The 13,973-nt window shown below is 38.0% G+C and overlaps 1 protein-coding gene across 2 annotated transcripts in view; it reads left to right on the top strand.

Annotated features, from left to right (window-relative positions):
• Dock11 (dedicator of cytokinesis 11) overlaps positions 1-13,076 on the top strand; it is a 181,867-nt gene extending 168,791 nt beyond the window's left edge. For both annotated transcript variants that reach the window (XM_051178430.1, XM_051178429.1), the window contains 6 exons: positions 2-148; positions 4,661-4,871; positions 5,188-5,378; positions 5,858-5,958; positions 7,354-7,492; positions 12,600-13,076. In XM_051178430.1, the coding sequence (XP_051034387.1) occupies positions 2-148; positions 4,661-4,871; positions 5,188-5,378; positions 5,858-5,958; positions 7,354-7,492; positions 12,600-12,719 (909 nt within the window). In that variant the 3' untranslated portion in view covers positions 12,720-13,076. The remainder of the gene's footprint in view (position 1; positions 149-4,660; positions 4,872-5,187; positions 5,379-5,857; positions 5,959-7,353; positions 7,493-12,599) is intronic.
• The last annotated feature ends 897 nt before the right edge of the window (positions 13,077-13,973 follow it).

The following is a 13,973-nucleotide window of genomic DNA, read 5'->3' as shown; positions in this document are numbered from 1 at the left end:
GTCTTTTTTTGAAGAAGAAGATGGAAAAGAATACATCTATAAAGAACCCAAGCTCACGGGCCTTTCAGAGATTTCCTTGAGACTTGTGAAACTTTATGGTGAAAAATTTGGCACTGAAAATGTCAAGATCATTCAGGACTCAGACAAGGTAACCTGGGTCATGCATTTGGAAATCATTGTTCATTTATTCCAAGCTCAGTATATTGATCCTGACATGTGGGATAGAAGCATGGAGGTGGAGTCTGTATATTATGTCAGAAAAGAATGGAGGCTTTGGAATCAGGGAGGCCAAGACTCAAATCTCCATTCTCTGCTAACTGTGTGACTATAGGAAAATCGCTTAACCCCTCTGTGCTTGATTTTCCTCACTTGTAGCATGAAGGCACCATAGTACCTCCCTCATGAGGTTATTATACATATTTAACGAGTTACTGTGTAGAAAGTGACTATAGCGTTACATTACAAGCACTCACTAATAATAATACTAGTAATAGAGCATTCATTAATAGTAATACTAATAATAGAGATTATGTTTAATACAGTTTAGCTGTTCAACATTCAGTTCTACAGCATGATTCTTTTGTTCTTTTATTCTTCTCTCATACAGTAATCCTAACTGCAGTTTCCCCTCCCTCCACCTTCCCAGTCCTCCCATCTACCTCTCCTCTTCCCAGATCCACTTCTCCCCCCCCCCCGCCCCACTTCCCTTCAAAAAAGTGCAGTCCTTCCAGGGATATCAACCAGACACAGCAAGAAAAGCTACAAGACTAGGCACAAACCCTCATATTAAGTACAGCATGACTCTCAGTTGGCTCCCGTAGAACTCAAATCATCCAGAGGCAGAAAGGGCTGTTATATTGTGCTAAAATAGCCCTAATTCAACAAGAGTGACCATACTTAAATTTTATTATTGTTATTGTTATTTTGCATGTGGGCATTATGTGTTTACATGCACATGTGAGCACATACATGTGGAAGGTAGAAGTCAGTGTTGAATGTCTTCTTCAGTCACTCTGCACCTCAATCTGGGACTAGGATTACAAGTGTGCACTGCCACACCAGCTTTTGGACTTCCTGCCTGTGCTGGCAAGGGTTTTACTGCAGCTCCCAACCCCCTCCCCCAGTGTTTTGTTTTGGTTTTTGGCTGGTCTCAGTCTCACAACAGTGCTGCTCCTTCAACTTCTCTAGTACTGTGATTACAAGCATGGGTCATGGCTGCATTTCCAACGAGCTCAGGTTCCAGAGAGTTAGATTTGGTCTTGCCCTAAATATTATCCATCCCATTAGGCCCTACCATAACAAGACCCATTTCAGGAACTCCATGAGGCTACTGAGTTCCTTACTTCCTTAACTAAGCTTTCCTGCAAGATGGAATGTTTTATGTTCAAGAACATTTTGTCTCTTGATGAGCTTCCATGAAGAATGCAATGTTTCACCTCCCTTTAGAACAGCCTATATCTTAGAGACCAAGATGGAGGGCTTTACCCTGTAGGAAATTGTCACACAACACTCATGCTGGCCAAACAATTTTTTAAACAAGATATGGCCCAGGCAGGCCTAAAATGCAGAACCTGTCTCCACCTTCTGAGTGCTGAAACTCTAGGTTTACATTTCCATACCCAAAAGATGTTTTCCTTCTAGCTGTTCCATAACTAATATAACATAACATCAATGCCTATCATTTATGTTGTATTTCCTGTCATAAGTCATCCTGGGATGGTTTAAAAGCTGCAGAACTGTAATTCATAGATTCTTTGCAACTATTTTGCCACTTTACACAAGGAATTCAATTTTTAACATTTAAAAGTAAAATTAAAAGCATTCTTTTTGTGTGTGTTTATGAGAGGGGGGCAGATTATGAGCCTGCACTACCATGCCACACAAAACAAAACCAATACCAACTCACTACTTGTGCTTGCCAAACAACAAACTCTGCTTGAAAGCACAAGCAATTTGAATAGAAGTTTAGCAGTATCTTCCAGTATCTTAAATGTATGTGTCCTTTGACCCAAACATGTCATGTCTTAAAGTTTTATATTATATTTATGTTTATTTTATAAGGTTATTTGTTTTTTTAAAAAAGTTATTATTAGTGCTATAAAAGTCTAGGAAGAGCCTGATACTCATATAGCTACCTGTATGATAGTAATGATGTATAATAGTAATATGTTTTAATATATAGTATCCTAAGAATTAAAAGAGTTACTTATTTTTATTGGGGTTTATTTGGGGGGGTGAAACAGAGTCTCACTTTGAAGCTCAGGCAGGCCAGGAATTCCCTGTGTAGTCCCAGTTGGCTTCAAGCTCTTTCAGCTTCACAGGTGCTAGGAGTAAAGGTGTTATTAGCCACCATGTCTGGCAGCATGAAGGGTGTATCTTATTACTATGATGATATCAAAACATATCATTAAAGGACATAAAGCAAGATGCAGGACAGTAGGGAGAGTAAGTACATTTGTATCAAAACTGGAAATCTACATAAACTTGTCTGTCCGTGTTTAGGAAATATCTAGAGTCAAAGACACATTTTTTTAAAAAAGTGTTGCTGTTGATTATCCCTGGGAAATGGGCCTAGAGAGACTTGGCTAGGAAGGATTTTTTTTTTTTTTTTTTTTTTTTGCTATTCATATATACTCTGTGTACTACTTGACCTTTTACTTCCTATTTATGTTTCATCTTAGCTAAATAATTACTTTGACTGAGGTTTTTCTAGAAAAGTCCAGCTTTTATATATGAGAGAATTATTTCTGAGCCTTTTGGCTAAGGTAAGTGTAACAGGAAGGAAAGGTTAATGCTTCCAGGGCAAGCGAAGTAAATAGAAGAGGTTTAAAGGGGTTAACCAGTGTTCAGACAATATTATTCCCTGCATATGTAGGAGGCTAAAAGATGCAGAGACTGTTTGCAGGAAGTTAGTTTTGTTAGTTTTGTTTGATTGTTTCCAATAACACAAACAGACATGACTGATAAATGACAAAGCAAGTCACCTGCACCCAGGGACACAAGGCAGATTTTGTTGGGGAAACAGAGAAAGCAGATCCTGAGTTTGTCAGGAGTTAAGGAGAAATGCTAGAGTTTGAGAACCTTTAGCAAGGACAGCAACAGCAATTCTTGGCATGGAATTTAGATGCCTCATTGAAATGGCCAGCAACTATACTAGACTGTTCTTTTTGTTTGCTTGTTTGTTTGTTTTTGTTTTATATTGTTTTTTTGTCTTTTGAGACAGGGTTTCTCTATGGCTTTGGAGCCTGTCCTGGAACTAGCTCTTGTAGACCAGGCTGGTCTCAAACTTTGCCTGCCTCTGCCTCATGAATGCTGGGATTAAACACACGTGCCACCACCGCCTGGCTCTAGACTTTGTTTTGTTGTTGTTGTTGTTACTAGTAACTGAATCAAGTATATGCTAGACAAACATCCTACCAGTTGAAATAGACCCCCAATTGTATAACTAAACTTCTATGTCTTCCGCATAGAATAATTGTTTTCTTGTGATCCCTTTCCTCTGCTGGCTAGGATTAAACTGATGTAACAAGACTACTACTCTTGAAGGTTGAAGAGATGTCTCAATGATTAAGTGCACTGGCTTCTCTTATAGAGGACTCAGGCTCCATTCCCAGAACCTACATTATAGCTGACAACCATCTTTAACTCTAGTTCAAGTGATTTTGGTGTTTACTTCTGGCCTTGGCAAGCACTGCATGCTCATGGTGCACATGCATACATAAATACATACATTCAAATGTGCATGCAGGCAAACTCTCATACACATAAAATAAAAATATAAAAAAATTAAATCTTTTAAAAATATATCTTCTCATGAGATAAAATACTGTTGTGGATCTCCAAATTGGTAGCATAATTAGGTAACTTACTAAAATCCTTAAAGCTATGTAAATCTTTGAACAATTTTTTTTCTTTAAAACCTGTATCCAAAGACAAAAAAAGCACACATAAATTCAAAGATGTCCACCAAAATAATAGCAAAATGTTAAAAAAAATGACCAATGTGTCTATTAGTAAAGGAGCGAACCAGTAACTTATGTGTATTCATTCAGTCATTAAAAGTCATACCAAGACATATGTGGTGGTTGACAGCTATAATTCTAACACTGAAGAGGCTGAAGTAGGAGGACCACTGCAAGTTCAAAGCTACTGTGTATTACCTAATGAATTCCAGGCCATCCTGAGATACAATGTGAAACCCTGTCTCAAATAATATAAATATATAGCATCGATGCTCCTTTATAAACTATAGTAGTTATAATGTCTTCTTCCTATTGCAATAGACATATATTGCAGAACTATTTTAATAAATGTATAAGAAATCAGATTACAAAACTGTTCAGTGTGATATATGCACACAAACATGGAAGGAAATCTGTGAAATGTGGATAATGCTAATTGCTGAGGGCTAAGGTTACAGTGGTGTTTTCTGTTCTTCCTATATTTCTGTAATCGCTATAGGGTTTCCGCTACTTCCTTATAATCGTAAGTAAGTTATCTGTTAAACACAGCGACGATCTTCCCCAGGGAGTTTTCCAGTCAATCAGGAGCACAATTGCAATGCCAGTGTTTCTAGTGTGGTCTCAAAGCAATATGCTATACTTCTGTTTGCTTTCCATTGATTTTGGTTTTAAAAAAGACAAACAACTTTTTTTTATAGGTAAATGCCAAAGAACTTGATCCAAAATTTGCTCATATACAAGTCACTTATGTGAAGCCCTATTTTGATGACAAAGAACTCACAGAAAGAAAGACAGAGTTTGAAAGGAATCATAATATCAACAAATTTGTTTTTGAGGCCCCTTATACCTTATCAGGCAAAAAGCAAGGCTGCATAGAAGAACAGTGTAAACGCCGGACCATCTTGACCAGTGAGTAGGAATCTTTATGTAACTTCCATATCTGTCTTGGCACTTTCTCATAAACACAAATACCAGCTGGCCAGCAGGAGCACGTAACTGAAATTGTAATCATTTGTTATTTTACAAGTTTATACAAACGTGTCCTTGTAATAAAACATCATTTCCCCATATGTCATTCCTAATTGCTTAGAGGTGTCTCATAAAGATAATTTATCTTTTCATCCCGAACCAAACGGCATAAACAAGGTGATTGTGTTTGTTTTCTTTTTCCCTTGAGTTCCAGTGAATAAATGATTTTCTAAAATTGACCTTTACATTTTCATAGCTTCAAACTCATTTCCATACGTGAAAAAGAGGATTCCTATAACCTGTGAACAGCAGGTGAATTTGAAACCAATTGATGTTGCTACTGATGAAATAAAAGATAGAACAGCAGAGCTGCAGAAGCTTTGCTCCTCGACTGATGTGGACATGATTCAGCTGCAGCTGAAGCTGCAGGGCTGTGTCTCTGTGCAGGTACGCTGGTTGCCCGATAAGCATAAAGAAGCGTTTGGTGTTTCTTTTACTTTTGTAAGGGCACAGAACAAACACTAACTATAGCTGTGTGTTATGTTCTTATTGAGTGTGGAAAAAAAGATCTGTATATTTTTAACGTAAGAAATAAGTCACGTTCAATTTATATGAATTGTGCATTATGTAAGAGGACTTTAATATAAACCTCTAAGACCAGCCAAGCCCTGTATTTATACATCAGAAATCATTAACTAATTTATTGGTGTATCGTTTTATCAGATTAATCCCTTTAGTTAATGATTTTTCACATAAACTTCTCATAAGCTGAGTAAACAGATCTCTAAGCTATGGGTTTCTTCTGTGTTTTATTGTGTATCTGTTATCCCCTCAGCCCTTGGGTGTTTTAATGAAAAGGAAAATGCAAACTCTCCTCCTCATTACACGCTGGCCACACTGTCATTCTTTTCTCTTGTGTAATTTAGGTCAATGCTGGTCCATTAGCCTATGCGAGGGCCTTCTTAAATGAAAGTCAGGCTACCAAGTATCCACCTAAGAAAGTGAATGAATTGAAAGACATGTTTAGGTAAGTGTTAGTTTTCAGATCATAAATCTATTCTTTTCTTTCATTTTCTTCAAACAAACAGCAATAAAAATGTTCACCAAGTAAGGGCATTCTCTGCATCCTGCATTTGCAATGATTAATTGACCTCCCAATGGCACTTTAAGTAGTCAGGAACCATATGATCTGTTTCATGCTCGGAGATACTAACACTGCTCCTGTGACCCAAGGGATTAAGTATGCCAGCTTACTTTATTGCTTTGGATATTTTAAGTGACACGAGCACAAGCCTACATTCATTACATGATTTCCTTCTTTGCCCGATTGACCTTGCGTTATAGCATTTCAGACCATTTAGGGAAGGAGCGAAGTGGAGCTGGAAAGGTTGCCCAGATTTCCTTCTGCTCCCTGTGTTCTCACTTCCACTTGAACTCTGCAGGTCTGGAGAATGCCTTAGCTCGTCGGCAGTCTGTAACTCTGTAAATTAAGGCATATCTGAATGGCCAGGAAAAAACATCTGATTCATATGTAAACAACTTAATTATAGAACATGAGGACAAATAGAGTGAAATAAGACTATGGAGAAAGATATTAACCTATACATCTGTTTGCTCCTGACTTTTATTTACTTTTCTCTGTCTGCAAGTCGCCTTCTATTCCGGTTACAGAATAACCTGTTATGCATCCATTCACCAATATTTATTAAAGTATATGCTTGACATGTACAAAAGACACTACTATTAGCTATAATAAGAATACAAAACATGCAGACAACAGGGTACTTTGTCCCCTTGTGCATCCACTCTTAATTGTATGCATTGAACACATGAAAAATAAGTGAATAAAAATTGTTATAAACATAAGAAGTAATGGGGGGAAAGACTTTTATGGTAGTTCCTTTACTCTTTGTCCCAAGTATTGCACACCTCTAACACACATTACTGACCAAATGGAAAGCCCCAAATGAATTCTGTTTGAATGGATGGTAGTAAATAACTCCATTAAGCATCCTAGAGGGCATATATTTTTAGCTGTTATTGATTTATTTTTGTTTTGTATTGAGACAGTGTCTCACTATATAGCCTTAGCTAGCCCAGAGCTGGCTGTGTAGACCAGGCTGACCTCAAATTCACAGAGAGTGACCTGCCTCTGCTTACTGAATAATGGTATTAAAGGCATGCACCAAGTACTGAGCCAGGTTTTAACAGAGCAGAAAATAGAGAAGAAAGATAAAAAAAAAAAGAAAGTTAAATTGTATTTTAGACTTACAAAGTAACCATAACTAATAGTGAGAAAGTAGGAAATTCCAATCTTTCTTTAAGAAAGTCATAGTCAAAGTAAATTGTCAAACTAATAGTTGGTGGCACTTGGTAAGAATCGCTAAAATTTTAATCTTTTATGTTTTATGTTCATCCATAGAAAATTCATACAGGCATGTAGCATTGCGCTTGAACTAAATGAGCGGCTAATTAAAGAGGATCAAGTCGAGTACCATGAAGGACTAAAATCAAATTTTAGAGACATGGTAAAGGAATTGTCTGACATTATCCACGAGCAGGCAAGTATTAACATTCTTAAAAATAAGGACAGAATCGGGGGTCCCTAAAGTACTACTTAACAAAATATGTTAGTTTGAAATGTATTACCCAAAAATTATTTAGTTTAAATTTTCATTACATAATAATTCAATGTATGCATGTGTGGATGTATGTGGGTAGGTAGGTGTGTGTTGTATATATGTCATAGTGCACATGTAACATAACACATGTTGCCATGATGTGTATGAGGAGATGAGAGGAAAACATCCAGAAATCAGTTCTTTACTTCCACCATGTGTCCAGGGATTAAACTCATGTCACTAGGCTTGACTGCAAGCATTTTGACTTGGTGAGTCATTTTACTGGCCCATTAGCTTATATTTTAAAATTTGCTTATCTCATTTTAGTCATGTAACATGAGTGAAACTCACTTATGCAAAACTGCTACAGAATGAATGATCAGTAAGAGAGCATTTTATTCTTTGTGGTGACATTAAAGACAGCTAGCTAAGCAAATCTAAATTGATCTTTTCTGAACACTGACAAGAGTCTCTCAAGAAGAATCCCAAAGAGGTGAAAAGATTGGCTCAGTAGCCAAGTTCCTATATAATGTTGTTATCTTGGTTATAAAAGGCTAGGTACTGGCCTGGGAAGATGGCTCAGTCAGTAAAGTGCCTGTTGCACAAGCATGAGAACCTGAGTTCAGATCCCCAGCACCTACTTGAAACTGTAACCCCAGGGCTCGGAGTGCAGTGGAGACAGGAGGACCTGAAGCTCATTAGTCAGCTGATCTAGCCAAGGCCGTGGGACCAGTAACAGACCTTGTGGAGCCCAATGAAGGATACCTAATGTCATCCTTGTGGCTTTGACACACAATCAGACAAACAGGCGATGCACCCTCATGAACCCATGCATACTCCTGTACCTGTACACACACCCATATAAACAAATACATATATCACACCTAGGCAAATACAATAACAGTTTTTTTTTTAACCTAGATACTGTGACGTAGGTGACAGGCTGAGTCACTGTGTGTTAGTTACAATTATAACTACCTTAGGGAAACAACCTGAAAGAATAAAAGTGTACACCGATCTGATCCTTGCTCAAAGCCAAATTGTGTCATCATTAAGCACTTAGCACTTTTACATATCTTCTGACCCTTATAGACATCCTGACCTGTGTTGGTAGAGTAACTGCTGGGGCCCTGGAATTTGCATTTGGATTGCCAGTTAACCATTTAAACATTTTTATCATGTTTGTAAAAGTTGTGGCATAATGGTCTAGTTCCTCACTGGCAGAGCATTTGAGCTTATCATAAAGCCTTCTTCATTTCCTCAAAAATGAAAACATGGAACTGATACATACTTTTTTCTCTCTGAGACATGCTTTCATATAGCCCAGATTGACCTCAAACTTACATACAACCAAAGCTAGTTTTGATAACCTGATCTTCGTGTCTGTCCCTGCCTTCTGAGTGGTGGAATTGTAGGCATGACCCACCATGCCAGGCTCCAGAGAATATATTCTGAAAGCTGACCTTTAAAGTCTAGCAGGCTGGGGCACATATGTAATTCCAGTGCTCAGGAGGCTAAAGTATGAGGATAGTGAGTTCAAGGCCAAACTGGTCTACCTATGGAGTTCTAGGCCAGCTTGGGCTATATAAACAAGACACAATCCCAGGGGAGCAAAAGATACACAGAATAGTCCTGCAAGGGAGTTCATTCATTTGTCTTAGAATCTGAATGTCAGTGATTGAAGGCAGCCACTCCCTGTGGAAGACTCTCACATAGCCTACCTATAACTCAGCCTGGTGCATAGTAGAAAGACTTGTCAGACAACAAAAGCTGCATTTCTTTTGATACGCTTTCACTTAAAGAGCTATGGGAAATCTCATCACTGGGTGTAACCATGAGTTTACTTTTCTATCCATTGTCATCTGCTCGTTATGAAGAATCAGAGTGGGCCAGAATTGTTCAATGAGGTCAAGTCCAATCTCCTAAGCATCCAGTTTTTGTCGCTGGAACCTTGGAGGCTTGGAGAGCTTTTAGTCGTCATCTCCTCCGCCTCCTCCTCCTCTTCCTCTTCTCTTCTTCTCCTTCTCCTTCTTCTTTTTGCCTTACAATTAGGACTGAATGTAAATAGTAAGGCATCTCTTGCCGATGAGCTTTGGAAGGCCCCTTTCTCCTTCCTCCCTAGAGCAGCCAAAGGATAAGACCAGGGAGGCAGGGAAGCTCTCTGCTTCCATTACCGTGCACATCTCACCCTCACGCATTAGCACAACAGGAGCACAGTTCTCTGCACCAACACTATCCTGCGCTGCACTTTGATATTAAACAGTGCACATAGCTGGTTCTTAGAAGCTGTCTGCTTGATGGGCTTCATCCTTCATAATACATGGAAAAATCAATAGCAGTGACTCTTTCATAAAGATAGAAAGCAATTGCACATGCTGTTTTAAGCCCATGTACAATGCCTGACAGTTACTTTGTTTGCATGCAGCTGCATTGCCTAGTCTTGAATTCTAAATCATTCAAATTCCATGCAAATTATTCAATTGATTATTGCTGCTATATCCAAGATGTTTAGAATGGTCATTTTGTCATTTTTTCCCCCCTTAAAGCATGAATTTTTCAAATCAGCCGGCCATCTCCTATCTGCCTATCAATTACTATTGCTCTTTTTCTTAGCAGGTGACTAGATTTTAGACTAACAGAAGCTGACATTATCTAACTAAGAAAACTTTTCATTTCTATGTTAATGTTTATGTAAACCATTAACATTATAGTAAATTTCAGAGATGGGTCCATACCTTCCATCAGATATTAGGTTAAAAGACAATGTTTTCAGTCACATATGTTAAGATTGATAAAACTACACCCTGAAGTAGGAACTGTTTGTTCCCTTGAACCCCACAAATTACTCCTTGAAAAAAGAAACGGCCTGAATATTCCTTGGCTGTTTTCAATGTAGTTTGTTACAGTATACCAAAATATACAGTAAGTTTTCATACTTATGTAAAGTATATTTTAAGTTTTGTTTTAAGCATCTGACCATACAAATTGTAAAGAATAACTTAAGATTATTCTTATGAATTACATTTTTAATTTATTTTATATCCCAATTGAGGTTTCTCCTTACTCCTCTCCTTCCACTCCCTCCCCCGCCTCCCCTCTGCCACCCCTCAATCTGCCCCTCCTGTGTTTCTGTTCAGAAAGGGGCAGGCCTCCCATGGGTGCCAACAAAGCATGACACATCACATTGAGGTAGGACTAAGCTCCTCCTCTTGTGTGAAGGCTGGTCAAAGCAACCCATCATAATTTAAGATTACTAACTGCCCATTTCTTGCTTAGGTAGAGTTGGCAGTGACCACCATAGCATTTTGTTTTTAGACACGGTCTCAATGAACAACACCCCATTTCCTTGTCATATCTGACAGACATGAATAATTGATTAGTCATCAGTTAAATCTGTAGTATGCTTTCAGATTAGTGTCATGAGTTAAGGTGGTTCTAAAATGAAATTCCTTTATTATAAGATTGAAGCCTATGACTTAGAGCAACACAAATGGTAGGCTGCATAGAACTGTCATTGTAAAGACTTGAAGTCCTAGTTTGCTTTCTGTGGCTTTGGTAAACATTCTTTCCTAAAGCAACACGGGGAGGAAGAGTTTATTTGCTTTACATGTCCCTATCACAGCCTGTGTCACAGCCTACCATTGAGGGAAGTCAGTAGAGGAACCATGGAGTAAAGCTGCTTTCTGGCATGTTCCCCATGGTTTGCTCAGCCTACTTTTTTGTTTGTTTGTTTTTTGAGACAGGGTTTCTCTGTGTACCTTTGAAACCTTTCCTGCAACTTGCTCTGTAGACCAGGCTGGCTTCGAACTCACAAAAAATCTGCCTGCCTCTGCCTCCTGAATGCTGGAGTTAAAAGTGTACACTCCCACCACCAGCATCTGCCTTAGTAAAGTTAGGCCCACTTGCCCAATGGGCTGAACCCTCCCACATAAATCATTAACTATGAAGATGTCCCCACAGGCTTGCCTACAGGCAAATCTGATGGGGGCATTTTTTTCAGTTGAGGTTCCCTCTTCTCAAATGACTCTAGCCTGTGCTCAATTAAAATTTTAGGTGTGTGTGTGTGTGTGTGTGTGCGTGCGTGCATGCGCACGCGCGTGATGTGTGCCATCTGTGCAGTAAGAAAAGGGAGGTTGTCAGATCCTCTGGAGCTAAAGTTAGAGGCAGTGTGAGCCTCCCAATGAGAGTACTAGGAACGAAACTCGGGTCCTTTGAAAAAGCAGGAAGTGCTCTTAACCACTGAGCAGCTTTCCAGCCTCGAAAACCCAATATTAAAAAACCAAACCAACCAAAAAAACTTGAGACCTGAATTAGGACTCAAACAGAGGCAATGCAATATGTATACTATCCCTTTCCTCTAATAAAGTTAAGCATAAAACCTTTGTTGCTTTGGCGTTTGATCACATTAACAGAGTAACTTTTAAAATATGAATATCAACATGGTATTCCCGTGTATATATCTTTATATACATGGGACATATAACACTAACATTTTATTTCTATTTCATTTTTATATTAATTAGCTATATAATCATAGTTACTTTCAAATAGGCACTTTGGATTTCTATCTTTATTTAGTATTACCCCAGGTCTGCAGGAAGGAGTATTTGAAAAGTCCCTGGGTGATTATGAGAAGGACTGTTAAAAAGATCATCCATACACTCTTCTCCAAGGATAATCCCTACTTGAAGCTTTTGTGATGACATGTTAAATAGAATTCAAAGGTCGAACCCTGTCTCTTTTAATTGAAGTTTGCATTTCCTGACCTTTTATTTTTCCTAATGAGTAACCAGATCTTTTCTGCTTTTTTAATATGCTGCCTTTGTAACTCAGCTGTGAAGACTGAAGCCGGTAATGTTATTCTTTGCTCTTTCTGCTTTCTGTCATTTTAAATAGCTCAGTGTCAGTGATAAATTAAAATATGCCTGTAATTTCATATACACAGTCCCCCTTTTTTTTTTTTTTTTTTTTTTTTTTTTTTTTTTGGCAGTGGCAGTTTCGGTTGGTGTTAATTGTTTGGTTTTTCTTTTGTTTGTTTTTGTTTCAGATATTACAAGAAGACACAATACATTCTCCCTGGATGAACAACACATTACACGTATTTTGTGCAATTAGTGGTACATCGAGTGACAGAGGTTATGGTTCCCCAAGATATACTGAAGTATGAAGAGATTTGGAAAGAAATGACAATGAGACTGACTTTTCTCAGGAATATTCGGAGCTGTGCAAATGTTAAAATTTGGAGATTTGATATGTGTGTAGTGTTTCCTCCCAACACCAAAATCGTCAAGCTTTCATACAGGGTGCTTACGTATTTGTACATATTTAAGCAACTTGAAAGTGCCTGGAAAATTGCACCACTGTGCTTGGTTTGTACTTTTTTTTTTTTAGGTAAATCTATATGCTGAAAAGTTGAGCTCAAAACCATTCATTCAATTTGCTTAATTACTGCTTAATAATAACAAGACTATGTACAATTGTATAATGGAACCCAATAAAAGGTAAAACTTATTTGTAACTTGAAGTGAAGGAAGTAATGCTTTGAATTTAGCATTGTCCTTGATAAGAACTTGACATCATTATCATATGAATCAGTGGGCAAGAAAACATTTTTTTTTAAACACCTGGATCATGGAATTGGGGAGAGAATTTGATTCATTGCCTGTTAGTAATTAAGGCCAGGGTGAAAAAGAAGCAAAACCATGCTTTAACAGGAAAACTTGGGAAAGAAAGGGTATCCTGGAAACACAAGGCTTACTGCTTGTCATTGGATATGAAGGTGCTTAGCATCAGAGTAGGGTTCTCTCCCTCATTCAGAACAAGGAATTTCTAGGGATGTCAGTGAAGCTAAATAAAATATCCTTGGGACTCTGTTGTCTCTAGATCCTATGTAGTTTCAAAGCCTTTGAGGGATCCCTGGGGGTGGCTTTTCGGGTGACTATTTTCTCCAGTTTCAAGCTTAGCTTGTGCTGTGACATGAGCATGACTTGGGTCATGTAGAACACAGATTTAACCATGGCAAGTTTGGAACTACATTTCCATCTACAAAGGATTCTCAGATCCCTTCAGTAATTCCAAATAACTGGGGACATAAAGAATGTTTTTTAGCAATGGGAAAAACATAGATAAAATAGTTCATTTCATTTGAGATTTCGTAGTAGTACATCCCAAATGGCATCATGCCCATATATGGAATTGTTATTGTTACATTATTTATATGATTTGGCTCCCTCTACAAGTAGCATAAACATCTTTTTGAAAAAAAAAATAAGATAGAAAGCAGTGTTAGCAACAGCCTTTGAATCGTGACCAACACATCATAGAACTCAGGATGAGTCACTAGCTGATAAACTACACAAGTCATCATAGTAAGAACTCAGGTTTTTTAGTATAAATACTGGTTTACCTGAGATGAATGACC

The sequence above is a fragment of the Phodopus roborovskii genome, unplaced genomic scaffold (genome assembly GCF_943737965.1).
Source record: "Phodopus roborovskii unplaced genomic scaffold, PHOROB, whole genome shotgun sequence".
Lineage (NCBI taxonomy): Eukaryota > Metazoa > Chordata > Mammalia > Rodentia > Cricetidae > Phodopus > Phodopus roborovskii.
Note: the sequence above shows the minus strand (reverse complement) of the source record. Positions and strands in the feature narration are given on the sequence as shown.